Here is a 16,135-nt window from a genome sequence, read left to right as displayed (position 1 = left end):
ATATGAAACACCTGCCTCTTTTTCTTTAACAGAAATTACAATGTTTGTAAAAAGACTCAGGAGAAAGACAGACCTTTCTAACATGGCCAAGGTATGTTCCAGAACCTGTGAAACAAAAAAGCTGGGCATCTCATTCACTCAAGAAGCCCATCTGTAGTTTGGACTATTTATGAGATGCTCCATTGTAGGACAACAGCAGCAGCATAGGTATTCTTAGCTGCATACTGAGCACGGTCCAGATCACGCTCACCCTCCTACCCATATCTTCCCACACTGTAAGTATGCTGAGGGGGCCTGTTCCTCCCCATGGATTTGTCAAAGCCTCTGAGATATGGTCAGTGGTCCCCCATGGGGAGGAGAACATTACATTAGCTGGAAGGGTCAGATGACAGTTTCCAGTATCTTCGCTCAGCCATGCCAAAGCCAGTCAGATAGGACATGCTGGAGTTATTCTAAAACTGGTTTTACGTAGTGTCCTGACCACTCTCTCTGATGACTGCTGCAGGAGCCTGCACAAGGGAAATCACCAATATGCCGGCTGCAGAGAAGCTCCGTGGTCAGGGAGCAGGGTGTGAGGTCCGTAAGGGCACAAGACACTCACCTTTTTCATGGATCCCAGGGATCAGCTGGCAAAATCTTCTCCCTCTTCTGACCATACAGTGTTGGAAGGGGTGCTGTAGGGAAGCATCCTCTGAACTTTCCTCCTCAGGGTCATCACTCGGACTGGCTTTTTATCTTGGGAAGAAAGAGACAAAAATCTCTCTAACAATTAATATCTCTGCCTGCTTTTTGCTCTACAGTATCATTCTTCTCAGCTACACTGACAAAGGAGATGCATCCAGGAGCTGCATTTTTAACCCTTTGAACACTGCGAAGTAAATTGTTTCATTAGCGTGTACTCATTCAGTGCTGCATTATTATGAAGGTCTGTACCCTCCCTGCAGCCTTCCTTCCATTGGTGTCCTTGGATACTTCCAAAACCTTGGCTTTTGAGGCGGTCCGGGCCGCAACAGAACAGATAGGTCACAAATGGAGAAGAAAGGAGAAGAGAACAGGTGGTGTATTGTCTCCTCCTCTTCAAACAGCAAGTACAAGATTTTCCCAACATGCCACCTGGCTTAAATCACGACACTGTGTCCCCAAAATAAAGGGGAGGAAGGAAGGGAACTCTGGCTTCTTGGACTGTACAGCAGTGTCACATTCTTCCCTTAGTAAATGTAGCTTTTCTTTATGGGAAAACTTCATCACCAGCAACATACAAAAGACACACGTCACTTACTTTAAAAAAATTTTAAAAATAACAGTAATGCACAGACTTGCATAGGTGCACTAACACAGGCAAAAGGCTGACTTCTGTGAGGTGCTGAGCTCTCACAGTTCCCATTTACTGCAGCAGCCCTTGGACATGTTAAATACTTGAAAAGCTCAGCTTCATGTGCTTCTAAACAGTGCTGCTTATGCATCAAAGAACACGATCCAGCAAGACTGCAAGTGCCAGCTATTCCCAGCCATTTGCATTTGATTTGCACACTCAGTCTTTATATCATTCTTCTTGTGCTCAGGCCGTGACGTCAAGGGGCTGGTTGTAGCTTTTTGATTCTTCTCTGCCTATTCCTAACATGCGGAAAAGCTGCAGAGTCAACATTGGATTTACACCCTCAAGATTCAGGGCAAAAGAATTTCAGCCTAGTCAGGGGGAATTCTCTAGCAGCAGCCTCTAGCTGCTCTACATCCCCTTTATGCTGTTTATCTGGCACAAAGTGAACCTGGCAGACCTGAGAATATGGGTCAGGTCTCTGCTTACAGCTGAGCACATTCTGAGCCTGGTTCTCGTTCATGCTAACGAGCTCTTGGCACTGTTCTCACAAGTAAATGATGTTTGCACCTTCTCTAGAGCCTCTTTAAAATACAAGGGAAGGGCAAAGGAGTTGTAGTGTACCTGATAATTAGTCCCATCACAATTTAAAACCAATGGTTTCAATAAGTGAAATTATGTAAGTCTCGTAAATGAGCATCCCCATAGTTTTTCAGCGGTCACATAGCCCCTATTACAACTTCTGTTAGAGATCTTGTCAAAACCATGGATACTGGGCTCCAGCAAAACAGGCTAGGAAACAAATACCCGCTAAACATTCTCCTGGAAATGCAACCCCCTGTCTAGCGCAAACAAAAAAATGGTTAGCTGAGCACCACTGGTGTTTAAAATTTTCAGCTTGTGAGAAACATACAGATGCTTCATGGGGAGGTGGACATCCCTCTGAAAGGATCACTGAGTGTTTTAGTCAGTCAGACCCAGTCCTAGGCTTGTGTGGACTTGTGTCCCACTTCCCGTGGTGGCCCTCATCAGATGCTCATGTGAAGTGGGTATGAGTAGAGCAAGTGATGCCTCACTCCTCCTCCATTGTACTCCCCTGGCTTCCAGCAATCTAAGATGAATACATCTTCGTATTTAATAGCTTGATTTTGGCATCCACAGCATCTTGGGGAAGTGAGTTCCGGGGTTTGATTATTTGTGTGAAAAAAGTACTTTCTTTTATTATTTTAAAATTTCTACCCTTCTTCATGCAATTCTCCCTGCAAACCTCCATCACATCCTTCCTCAGTTATTTCTATCTGAAGCTGAAGTTTATCTCATCTTCCCACATAGGAGTCATTTGATATTTCTAATCATCCTTCTCAGTTTTCTCTCTCTAAAATGCACCTGGAATTTCAACTAGAGACTGATGGTCAAAGCAGGTGAGAGTGCTCCTAATGAGAAGTACTACAGAGGAGCTGTGCAGCTGCAGCCTCTGAATGGTGTAACCACACTGTCCCTTGTAGAGTACTTTGCAATAATTTAGCCACCTGGTGAGAAAATAGGAACAATTTTGGCAGGGTCAGCATTCAAAAGAAAAAAAAAAAGTAACTTTTTTAACATCATGTGTAGATAAAGCAGGATGACAGCTGCTACTACCTGGACGTGCAGAGGTAATTAGAGCATAAAAAGGTGCAAATTCCCTGTGAGAAAGGAATGTAAATATGATGCTTGTCATTTCCTGGGGCTGGTTCTTGCCTTAAAGCTGTATTTAAGTGTTGTCAGAGCTGGCGCTCAGTCATTTAGAGATAGTGCAGTGAAGTTCAATGGCTAAAAGGACTAGTCTAAAACACTGGGGCACGGATTGGGTGCTAGCAGCATACTGAAGATGCTGCCCCTGGTAGTTCCTAGCCTCTGGGTCTTGTGTTCTCGTTGCAAGCAGCAGCTCTTCTTCTGATACTGGAAACTCCAAGTAAAATAAGAAAAAAGACTTTGTCTTTAACTTAGCTGAAGGGGATTACCGAGTGAGAATCAGAGTGCTTTTGGTATTTCAGTCAAGCTAGCAGAATGATGAAAAAGAAAAATTGCTAGATTGCAAACAAATGGTGAGCTGCATTCACTGCTGCTTGTGGGGTCATGGTAAGCATCGGGTGAATGGGATTTGTTAAAACATTTATGAATCCTGAAGTTTTTCTGAATTTAAAAAAAAAATTTTTTTTACTCTGGAAGGCCCAACTGGACATGGATTATTCATATAAAAGCCCAAAATTCAACAAAGGCTTTAGGATCTTACTGATTTCAGTATGGAAGTGAGAGACTATATGTAGGAATAACAGATTTTATGGATTCAGGTTTAATTGCCTTCACTGTTTTCATCATTTAATCAAGAATCTGAAGCAATACTGTGTGATATTACCAATTAATTAAGAAAAAAAAAAGTTAAGAGATGAGGATCAAATGTTAGGCTGAAAATTGTTTGCAATATCTATGTGAGTAATACTTTTTGGGACAAATATGAAGCCAGATCCATTCACAAATGACTCATAAGCAGATAAATGGGATAAAATCCCAACTAATATTATTTTAACTAATACCATATTTCTAATGTTATTTTTATCTTCTCAAAGGTTTGGGCAACTTGAAAAAACTTGCCTTTGAATTTAATTGAGACATGTACTAAGGACAGGTAACATCAAGGGAAAGTTGGCCCTGATACACCATTCCATGTTTTAGACAAAATACTGCTATTTGGTGTAACTATAATAACTCTAAGCAAAACCAATTGCCCAGGCAATTTCCCAGACACTTCAAGCATGTTAGCCTTGTCTGCTCCATCACAGACAACACCACAGAGAGTCTTTGAAAAGATTATCTCCCAGAACAAGAAACTCTTGAAGACAATTTAAGATTCATCTCCTTTGATATATTTTTTTTTTCCCCAATTTGGAGACTGGTTATATAAAGTCTGGTATTGAATAAGGGAAGCTTTTTGACTGAGTTAAGGGCTTGAGAAAATGAAAGGCATTAACTGTTTTCTTATTCTCTATAGACAATGAGAACAGTCTTGAACAGCAACAGCAATGTCACTGTTCTGCGATCGGACTTGCATGCTGTCATTGATCAGGGATTTCTGGATGTGCCTGGAAACTTCTTTCAAAAGAAGTTTAGGAATCCGGAGGAGCCTCAGAACAACATAGAACTCAAATGTAATATTTTTTTGCTGCATTTCGTCTATCCACTGAAGCCCTTGCTTGCCATTGTTAAAGCTGCAGCATTTCCTCTTGTTTATTCATGGCATCTGCCCTAATGGGAATTACAGTCTTGCCATAACCCAAAGTACTGGAAAAGAGCCAATAAAAATGAGAATCCAGCATGTATCCTTTTAACTTTAAAGGTTAAGAATGAAAGGCTTTCCGATCTGACTCTCCCTTAAAGCTTTCTGTGGCAGCAGGAGTGGGGTTTGTGTTACTAAATGACGTATCTTCGAGAAGAAGGCTGACAAACAGGGATATTTTTTATCATTTTCTTTGACAAAAAGAAGTTTCCAAGAGTTGCATTCTGCATTTTCCTCAGTTATTAAATGAAGTTCACAAAATTATTTCTTGTGGCCAGATTTTAAAATATTGTACGCTGAACTGGACGAGGACTATCGGCCTTTCAGCTTTCGTGTCCTTTCGCTGTATTGCGGCCTGTGGGATTGATGTGCTGCTGTAAACAATAAAATACACAGTTTGTATGCAGCCATGACATAATGCATTTGCCAGCTTAATGAAAAAGGATGGGAACATAATGGCAAGTTATTTTTTAGATTAATGGGCTGCCATTTAAATTATTAGCAAGAGACGGGCAAGTTGGACGAGGCTGTGCACAGAACTGATGGGGGGAAACCTCAGCTCTTTGTTCCTGGCCTGCCACCGACTCGCTTGCTGACAAGGGACACGCCACAGCCTTTCCGTGACTGCTTTCAGTAGGAATAATAATTTGCCTTCTTCACAGAACCATCAGGAGAACCATTTAAATAAAATTTATATATGGCTTAAAAGCAAAAACACTACACAGAATGCTTTTATTACATTTGCTCATTATATTAATGATGGTCATATTCTTTCCAGGGGGGATTTATTGCATTCTCTGTTTTCGTTGCTTTTCCAAATTGTTATTTGTAACAAGCAAGGTTTCACAGACCCTATCCATATGCCTGCTTGAAGGAAGACATCTCAGTTAGAAGGGTATAAATTCAGAGAGGTGCAATAGTGTTGTACCATCTGGCACTGGGTGGTAGGTTCCAAGCTTTTGGGGGGAACAGCTGCATTGGTATTTGGCAACATAATTTACATTTCTGATGCTCTACAGAATATTCTTTATTTTCTGTTATTGTTTTAAAACTGTTTTCTCCCCCTCAACAGATAAAACAAGATGTTTTTTCTCAACCACATGAAATCTCAGATTAGTTAGTTGGTATTGCATATAACCAAATTCCAGCTTTCGCATTTGAAGTGTTTATTCTTACCATGATGACTAGGGCATTGTAGACAGGATGGAAATGGACACAAATATGAATTCTGGCTGATTTCAAAGTAGGGTACTATTCCTCACTAAAGGAATAGTATGATTATTAATATAATCATAATGCTATAAACAGATGTCTTAATATATTTTAAGCTAAAGAGAAAAGAAAAAAAAAAGCTAAAAACTGAAGAAACAAACCAAAAAGCAAGCCAATCACTTCAAGTCATGATCTCTCTTCTACATTTTATAGGTTTGAATGACTTAATGTCTTTGCTGGCGCCTTCCACAGATATTCGGGTTCTCCTGAACTGTGTGTCTTCAAATCTTCAGGCTTTTGTGATTCAGGTATAAAATTAATTTAATAATTTCAGAAAAGAAAGTGATCACATCATTTATCCTGCTACATACTGACTGTCACTAGTCTGCAGGAGCCACATTGTATACTAGCAACCTGACCAGACTGCAGATTTGCATAAATACAATTTATGCATGCTGCAGAAAAAGGAGGAATTAATTGTCATACAAAATTTCCATCTGTGCAAACAACTACAAGCATATTTCTGCATATATATCCACTTGGACAGTTTCAGTATCTGCTCTCATTTCATAGACACATTGTAACAGTCCCTAATAAACCAAAATTCAGAAGAAAAATGTTAGTAAAAATGAAGAGAACACTTCATGACTCCTGAAATCATTGATTCATGAAACTGTTGACTTTTAGCAGGTGGTAGGAGAGTGATAATTTCTAGTACAATGTCTCTAGCTCTTGTGAAAGATTCAAGTACGATCATCCTTGCATATGTACCTTCCCATAGTTTACTAACTGTACCACCCCTGTTCCATCACTGATTCAGAATTAGCAGTCGCTTGATGGCACCACTGCATTTGGTTGGTTGCCAGACCAATTAATTTGGCTCTGGGCAGTGGTTAAAGTCTTTTTTTTTTTTCCCTTTTTGAAGAAGCAGTGTAAACTGTACTTCTTTAGCTTGATTATTTCCTTTTCTTAAAAAAAAAATTAAGAACAGTACTTTTCAGTTCTGTGGTGCCTTCTCCTCATAGAACACTCAGCTACCTCATGGGATGGTATAGAGAAGATGGAGCAGGACTTGTCCTGGGGGTTGGCAGGGCATAAGGCAATGACACAAGTTGTAGCAAAGAAAATTTCCAATAGATAAAAAGAAAAAAAAACTACCATGAGAGTAGTTAAGCATGGGAAGAGCCTTTCCTTACCTGGAAAGGCTGTGGAATCTCCATCCTGGAGGTATTCAGAACTTGGCTGGTCAAGGCCTGAACTAAGCTGGCCATGCTTTGAGCAAGAGGTTGGATTAGATGATGTCCAAAGATCCCTTTCAACCTAAGTTTTTTTAGGATTCTAACAAAAAAAAACCCTGCTTGTTCCACCTTTGTATGCAGTTTGTACAGGGAAACACTCTGCAACACAATAAGGAATTCTTTTAACCAACTTTATCATGAAGCAATTTTTTTCTCTATCTGCAGCCAAGCAGGAATAAAGAGGAGTTTAGAAAACTGGCATCAGATTTCCAGTTGAGATGGAATTTCCTACTGAGTGCAGTAAGCAAGGCTATGACCCTCAACTATGCAGACAGTTTTGGTAAGTAGGATCTTTGTGACTCTCACCTGATAGGCCCCTTTCTGCCCTGAGATGGCAGCGGCACCAGATCATTTTAACGGACATAAATTCATGCTACAGTCAATAGGGGCATCACTTCTTCCTACTCCCTTCCTTGCATCAAGCAGCACCATTTGCCTGGTGATGTAGCTAGCCAGGTCAGGGAAATGAAACAGTTAATTTTCAACCAGATTTGTTTTCTGATCCAAACTGTAGGATGAACAGAAGGGAGGAAAGCAGGAGCATGCAGCTGGAGATGGTGGGAAGGGCAGGACTCCCTCTGCCTGCAGAAGCCGTCATTTGTCTGTGGAAATATGGGGAACGGCAGCCTGAGCTGTGAGCCTCTGCTCTCCCTCCCTACAAGAGCTGCACACCCCAGCAGAAGGGTGTGATGGGGAGCTGAGGCCACTAATACCCCAAACCATTAAAACTCCAGATCTCTCAAGTGATAGCTCCCAGTCCTTCAGGTTCTTTCTTGTATAATACGGCCAGATCAGAACCACTGCGATAACTACTTGCCAAAGAGGCAGGCAGTTCCTCTGACAACAGCTATATGCTCCTTTTCCTTATGCCTTACACTGGCATAAGTGCTTGCCTAGCCAGCAGCAAGCCTATTTAAGGTGTTAAACTGACTGAAAACTAGGCACTCCTTTAGCTGGGTTAGTTTTCTCTCTGTTTTAGGGCTCTGAGCTGCCAAGCATCAAATCCATCCCACACCAGTGCAAGGCAAGAGAAGCAAAGGGACTGTGCCATCACATTCACTCAAAGTGGCTTGCAGTGGTACAACCACGTCTTGAATCAGTTCAGTCTCTTCCATTTCTATATTGCATCAAGCCTACCTGCCTTTCTTTTAATTTGTAAAACCTTTCAGAGGCTCACTATTATTCATTCTGCAGAAATGCACCATCTCCTGTGAGTAGCATCTGATCCCAAACTGTACGAACTGCTTTTTAGATTTTTCAAAGGAGCACCTTCATATTTTTTCCTCTTCTGTTGGATGGGGCTTCACACAAATAGCCAAAGAAAACCTCATTGTCTTCTTTGAAATTCCCCTTCAAAACCATACTTTCATGTGTTTCCTACAAAGACATGACAAAGGGGTATGTTAAGGTTGTTGCCTTTTGTGTTCTTCAGTATTCCTCTCCTGCTAATGTCTGTGTTTGGGCATGTATGTGCGCACCCCTTTTCTGCATCTAGCTGCTACCTTTTGCCTTATATTTAGATTGCAAACTTGCTGAAGCAGGATCACAGTTTTGTTCTGTGTCTGCGGGGAACATAGCGCAGTAGGGTCCCTTGTCCATCAGCCGCTACGTTACAGTAATAATAAGATAATCATTCCTTTCTCTCTCTCCAGAGGAATTCTGCACAGAACTCTTCAATGTTACATGCAGTATTTTAGGCAATGAGGAATTAGGAAAGAATTCCAAGAACAGCACTGGAAGCATAATGTTTATTGAAATTCCCCACGATGATGAAATCCTCTTCCCTCTTTTCACCACAACAAGAGTTTAATGGATTGCCTCTCTGTTCTGCAGTTGTCGCCAGTTGGGGACACAACTGATGGAGAGCATCCCTTTCTCTGCCAAGCCTTTCTCAAACTAGTTACAAATGATGTTTTCATCCCACTTATGACAGTCTTCCTGCTATACTTCAGTAACACTAAGATTGAACTTATCCTCACGTATGAGAGAGTTAAAAAATCTTTTAATCTTTCATTGTGATGCTCCAATTAACTTGATCATTATTATCTTCTTTCTTAATACCCTTGGTTCTTTAAGATGTCGGGCTATATGACCTATCAATGTCCCTTCTTTGCCATGTTTCCATTCCAGTAGGATTTTGAGTTTCAGTGGACAAGGCTGAAGCCATTATGTTAACAAGCCATCTGGCGTAAAAGTTCTGCACTCAGGGTCATTGCTTTTCAGAAATTTCTTCAATCTCAGCATTTCTTGCAGGAACACAGGGCATCCTGCAAGTTGAAATATGTAGCATCCACACTGAGGAAACACAACTACTTAGGGAAATGTGTGAGTGTCATGTTAATGCAGTGTGCCTCCCTCCCCAGAATAAACCACATACCAGTAACCAAACCCAAAGTTACTTCTGTCTGGGGCTCTTGCCTTGGAGCTTGGCACATCTGGCACACATAATATACTGGCATACTCACACCTCTGAACTTAGGATTGACTTCTACCCTTTTCCAGCCCAGACTCCACATGGGTGATGCCCAAGTGTGATCGGGGGAACTGTGCAGTTACCCCCGCTGTAAGGCAGCAAGGGGCAAGTGTGCTACAGCAGTCAGGGCTAATGGGACCTCTACAGCTCTTTCAGCTCCACCTCCTCTCCAGCAAATGTGCCACTACATATCTGCATCACAGAGCTTCACGTCAACTGGTACACCTCCATTTCCTTACCAGTCCCCCTTCCGAGGCATTCAGGGATGTATTGCTGAGCCATACAGTGACCTGTGCATTCCTCTTTTGCAAGCAAGCTGCTTTGACCTACTCCCCCTTCAAAACTGTGTCCCTCTGTATTATCCCAAGGGACAACTGGAGTGGTAGCTTTTGTTTCATGCTTACTCTTATTGAATGTCTCAAAAACACCTGTAAGACTGTTAGAAACACTCATGGACTATTAGTGTCAGGTCTGTATAGTTTGAACTCCAAGTATACTTCCACTTACTTGGCTATAAAGATGTGCAAAAGGACAAACAGCAGAAGCAGCAGCTTCTCAGACACATATAACATCAAAAGAGGCAGTATTTTTCACTTTTAAAGCTCTGTAAACCTTGATTGTTCATATAAATTGTGGTATCTCCTTGTTGATGCCCATGTAAACATGTTTGTGGGATGCAGAGGTTACGAATCGCTTGATGAATTCCTATGCAGATTTGTGGCATGGAAGAAGACCTACTATTTACTGTAAGGGCTTTCAACCAAGGTATGATTCAAAAGTCAATGGCCTCAATGAGTCTCTCTTAGCTTTTAGCAGTTATGCCCCAAGCTGCAAGGTAGGCCATTTAATGTCATAGACACAAGACATACAGATGCCTGTAGGAGGGTTTGCTTGGGAAGAGGTGGAATGATTTATCTGTCCGAGTGGTGAATGGGGATGATATGTGGTGGTTGATAAGCCTTGTAGTAGCAGTGAATGTGGGGGAAGAACTTGAACAGGAAAGCGAATAAACACAAGTACACTTTCCCCTCTAGCTAAAATAAGGGGAAAAAGCTTTTGCTTATGTTTAAAATCTGCAGTTGGTGCCTATTTTGCTGTGATATTTAAAAGTACATAATTCTGTAAGTACTATTTGATGAGTGCTAGTCTGCTACTTTGTCTAGCCTGTTACTGTAATGAAGCCCTTCAAAAAAGAACACATCATGAAGATAAGCAAATGAAGAGGTTGTTGAAATTATATTTGTTTTTCTTTAAACCTAGGATCCTGGCATTTGTTGAACTTGCTACTCACGGATTTTGTGGCTCACATTTTCCTGTCCTATATAGAGGAGGAGGGAGATGAAAGTTTCTGGGTTGCAAAGCAAAATGAGTCCCCTGTTCTGTGGGTTTATGAGCCCAGCCATCTCTGGGGCTATTTTGCAGAGGAGCAACCTCAAGCCAATGCTCCACAGACAGCTCTCATAACTTTGATGCAGAGCCAGAGTAACTTCGGATTAAGCAACGTTTTTGCAGAGTTCTGAGTTGTTCGGTGGTCACAGCCACAGGCAGCAAGGTGAAATAAGCATTAACTTTAAAGAAAATTTAAAAAAAGAAGTTATAAATTGGGTAAATCAGGAGGGATCGGGAGGGGTGTGGTTGTTTGGGGGTTTTTATATGTGTAAAGTAGAACTAATGAAATATAGGTTTGCATGGAGCTGTGTCCAATGTCAGCTAAACCTCAAGCCACAAAGCATCCTCCACATCCCACCATCCTATCAAGGGATCGTAATCTCCACACCACCCACCTCCCCATCATTGCAGTTCCCTGATTCTTTCCTTAGGTTTTCAGCAGACCTTTGGCACTCCTTCAGATTCCCCGAGCGTTGTCTAAGCAAGAGCAGCACTGTTCTGGTGGGTTGGGAGCAGCCTGTGGGCTAGCTGACAAACAGGCTGCATGTGTTTATTGATCAGAAGACAGAGCGCATGGTGTGGTCTTTTCTCATTGTTGGAAGCGCTGAGAGGCTCTCATTCCTCCACCTACCTGTTAGTTTTACTAAAAGATGAAGAAGTATGAAATCCTTGAGACATTTCCACTCCATCAGACTTTCTTGCAGTCAGTCCACTGCTTCAAACTTACCAGCATAAGGGATGACATACAGGTAGAGAACAAGATAGACTAAAGTCTTTGTAGGATACAAGACTAAATATAAGGACATACGGGAACATGGATCAAACCTCTGTGCTTAGTACAAGTGATGAATTAGACATTCAGCTGTTTTCAGGTTTCTCTTCCATGCAGTAACAGCACTTGTCTTAAATCTCAAAGAACATTGCGTTTTCCAGAAAACAGTGCTGGACAAATGTTAATGGCACCAAGACTCACAAAATAAATTACATTTTGGGGGTAATCCTGCTATAGTTATTTTACTCCCAAGATGTATTCAGCTTCCATAAACTAGGACCAGGACTGGAAATGTGCTGGTTTACAAACATCTTTATTAGTTACAAAGACCCTTGGTGGACCCTTGTTTTTTAAATATAACATATGCTAAAACTAGCTCAGCAATGAAAATTGAAGGAGAGAAAGAATGCACAAAGGGAACAAACCAAGAATGATTTACACATGTGATGGGCATGTTTGACAGCTTTTGATATTTTTCAAATGTAATATAATGACTCATCCTGCCTTACCACCTTAATGTCAAAAACTAAACTGAGCTGGGTGCAGGCTACGAGCAAGGAATTTCTAAACCGCTGATGGTCGTAAATTAGGAGATAAACCAGTAGAAATCTTACTCAATATCTGCCCTGCTTCCTATGCTCTTTCACTGTGCTGCCCATATGGGCTTTTGTATGGCCCACTATGCCCATTGCAATGCTCTTATGTGGGTGTCAACAGACAAGGGTTTGACCCAGGTTTTGTCTTGTAAGTGATGTGCCTACAAATATGTCTCTCAGTTTTGCATATTTTGTACATGATCTCAAGAACAGAGCAGGACTGATTAGAGTGAGGGACGAGGGGTGTCAGAGAGGAAGGGTATAAAACATGAAATGGGGAGTATTACGACTTGAGAGAAGGTATGGAGGACGGAAGGAGACAGTGAAGGATTGGGAGAGTGCAGAAAGAGCTTAAAGATCCCAACAGCTGATATATTCTACCAGTCCACAAGCAAGATGCTGATAATGGTGGGATGAAAAAGAGATTCTAGTAAGAGCCTGCTGATGCTGTTGTTCAAGTGTTTGCAGTTTGTGAGGGAGCTGAAAAACTTGAACCTGCAGCTCAAAAGGGTTTCAGGAGCTGTGACAGAGTGAGTGAGCACTTCTGCCTACTTGTGTTCTTCAAATGGGTGGCAGCTCCCACCTTAACCATCGCAAGCTCCTTCTTTTTGGGTGTCAATACTAATTCCACAGGTTGCTGAAAAACACAGCTGCCAAAAGCATCTCCATCACCCACCACTTTGCATCACCGTCTCTGTAGATCCTCTGAATAGATTCCCTTGCATGAGGATTTGTGTTCTGTGACTTTTGATCACCAAAAAGCTCATCATGCTCCCAAGCAACCATCTGTCCCTGCTCCTCACTAATCCCGCTTCGGCCACAACAAATTCTGCGGGATATCTAAACCCTCAGCAGCCTTAGTGGCATCCACCAGCCACACTGCTGTTTCCTGGACCACATTCCTGCTGCCTGACATATCGCTCTGTGCATCATGGGTGTATTTCATAATTTTTCCTTTTAACTCCTTTACCTCATGCAGCCTCTGCAGCTCTCTGCGACCCAGTGTCTTTCGTCAGTTCCCATCCTCCACTCCGTCCTCTGCCAACAACACCAACCTCCGTATCTTTTTCATCTTGTCCCACAAGGCATTTCTGTGCCTTCTCTACAGCCTGTTATGCTTGGGAAAAAAATCTGTTCATCACACCTCCACCCTCATCTCATTGAAATTAGTGCTAAAAACTCAGTTTTGCTATGAAACCCTGGAAAAACGAGAGGGAGGACTGGTTAACAGAAATCAGAAAAGAATCTCCCAACCTTGCCCTGGTATCAGCAGCACCAATATGTGTCTGTGGCTTAGCAGATCCCTTCATGATCTTTTAGTTGTCACCTTCATTCTTCCTCTCCTTTCCCCATCTGTTTTTGGTCCTCCATTCCTAGTTCATGCTGAATATAAATTACACTCTTTGGCAGAGACCATGTTTTTCCATTTATTTTGAACAGCGCAGCACGTTTCTGAATCTTTTTTTTTTATATAATTTGAAGCATGAAAATAATTGTTAATAATCTCGAAAATAGAATACATTCCAAATTGGTGACATCTCCCAAGGAAAACATTATTTTTATATGAAAAAATGTAGAGGGCGGGGAGTGAGACAATACAAGATTTGAACACACTGGCTTAACGGGGAGTGTGGCAGATGAAATGCTGTATAGCCAAACGCACATCGTATGAACTAAGAATTGTTGAAACCAGTGGCAGTAACGAAGGTGCTCTGAATGAGCCGTAATCTGCAAAAGTGCAGCTCAGAGAGCATTGGCCCGATCTTTATTCCTTATCACAGAGCTTGCAGTTGCTTTCTCTCAGCACGAATAGCATTTTCTCATATAGAAAATCCCATTCTAGGCTTCCTCTCTTTGTTCACTTGTTACCAAATTAAAATCCTATTAAACTGCACACCTGCAGTGGGTTTATCTGCAGAGCACTGTGCTGTAGCTTTTAATCCAATTCCACACCTCCATAACACAAAATATACTGCAAATCAGGGCGCGGAGAGATGGAGGTTACGCTGTTCATAGCTCTGTCGGCAGAGAGCAAATCAAACACTTTGATTTGTTAAAAAGGGAGAAAAAATAAGGACATAGTTAACTACTTCACTTAAAGGAATGATGACTGTTCATCTGAGTGGTCTGTATAATCCAGGATACAGAGATCAAGTGAAATAGTTAACTAAAATGATCAAAAAATGAGAGTAAACTCTTGATCCAGCTTAAATTCAGTGGCAAAACTTCCGCTGATTTTAAGAAAGCCAGGATTTCAGCATGAAAAAGCAGTGCTCATCAGGGGGAGAGACAGGACTGAGACTATTTGTTTTGAAAAAGAATAGAAGGGCTTGTAGCAGACATATAAAGCATGAATGATGTATTAAAAAGTGGATGTGGCCTCCTATCAGACCTTTGTCACCCTATGAGGAAACCCAATGTGTAGCTCCTCTTGTTGGGTTAATTGATGTAAAATAAGGTTGGGTATCTGCAAAATACCTCGGGTTCAGCAGAACAGAGAATACTTTTTTTATTCAATGAAGGGCGAAACAATGATTTGCAGTCCCTATGTTCAAAACGTTGGCATGTTTCTTTTCCAATTTTCATCTTATCCAGGTCATTTTGGAAGAAAGAATTACTGAAACTTTTACTAAGTTGGGTCTTTGGAAAGGAAGCACTTCTTAATCAAAAAGATGGACAGACATGCTTTATTTTTGCCTCTGATGAACACCAATCTTCAGAGAAAACCAGCCTGACTTGAAAATTCTTTATGCTAGACTATTCTTACTTTTTGATACAGCTTTAAGAAATACTGTTTTCATTATCTTAAATTTAAGATCTTTTTCTGGAAATACTAAACACAAAACTGTGCTAGCAATGCAGTTATTTTAAGTTGTCACATGATTTGGTTGTTTGACTTTATTTGAATAAATCTTCAGAAGAAAAAGGTAAAATATTTGTGGTTTGTTTTTATCTATTTCTTGTATTTTTGTCATCAGTAAAGCTGAAGGCCTACCTGAAATCACTGTGGTAAATTTATCTGGAAGCTACAGAATAGATGAATGACTCTGTGTCAATGCTGCTCTGTGTCTACAATGAGTAATTTAAAATTGGTATTTATTGCATCTAGAACATAGCACTAATTCCTACGTCTTGAAAAATTCCTGCTTTGTTTCCCATTTGTGCAAGATACAAGAGTCTATATCTCACATATAATTCTATTAACAGAAATGCAATAGGTTGTATATAACATTATTGATCTGTTTATGTCAGAAACGAGGTTGTTTGAACTTGTTCTATAAGCAAAGAACAAGCAAAGACTTTATAAAGAGAAACCCTGGAATAAATTTGTATTAAACAGTAAACACAGAGTATGAAAATTGTCTCTCGCATGCATCAGATTGCATGAAGAAATTCCCTGAAACACCAGGGAACTGGGTTTTTAAATATTTGTGAAGAGCTTGTCTGCAGGGAGTTGACTGGGCCTGGTCATTATTTCAAGAAGGGACAACTGCTTCATTATTTTAAGAAGGGACATTTTCTGAACTAAAGAAAAGAGCTTGTCAGGAGTTTAGCAAGCTTTTGCTCATTTTGGTTTTGGAAATCTACATTTCTTTTCCACTTGCATCTACATTCTTCTGTCTCAGCTCAAGCACTGAAGTGGGAATTAATATTCAAAAGCGTGGTATTACAGCAGATGTAGACAGGGCCATGTGCTAAAGGAAAAGGTAGTCTTGTATTTGACTTTGCTGATAAAATTAAGAGTTTGATGGCAAAATTATATACGC

At 41.0% G+C, this 16,135-nt stretch overlaps 1 protein-coding gene across 1 annotated transcript in view; it reads left to right on the top strand.

Annotated features, from left to right (window-relative positions):
• RFX8 (regulatory factor X8) overlaps positions 1 to 11,131 on the top strand; it is a 29,572-nt gene extending 18,441 nt beyond the window's left edge. Inside the window, exons 11-15 of the mRNA XM_075727738.1 lie at positions 33 to 91; positions 4,344 to 4,500; positions 6,054 to 6,148; positions 7,304 to 7,418; positions 10,872 to 11,131. Of these exons, the coding sequence (XP_075583853.1) occupies positions 33 to 91; positions 4,344 to 4,500; positions 6,054 to 6,148; positions 7,304 to 7,418; positions 10,872 to 11,131 (686 nt within the window). The remainder of the gene's footprint in view (positions 1 to 32; positions 92 to 4,343; positions 4,501 to 6,053; positions 6,149 to 7,303; positions 7,419 to 10,871) is intronic.
• The last annotated feature ends 5,004 nt before the right edge of the window (positions 11,132 to 16,135 follow it).

Source organism: Pelecanus crispus, chromosome 1 (genome assembly GCF_030463565.1).
Source record: "Pelecanus crispus isolate bPelCri1 chromosome 1, bPelCri1.pri, whole genome shotgun sequence".
Lineage (NCBI taxonomy): Eukaryota > Metazoa > Chordata > Aves > Pelecaniformes > Pelecanidae > Pelecanus > Pelecanus crispus.
This window is presented reverse-complemented; position numbering and strand designations above follow the sequence as displayed.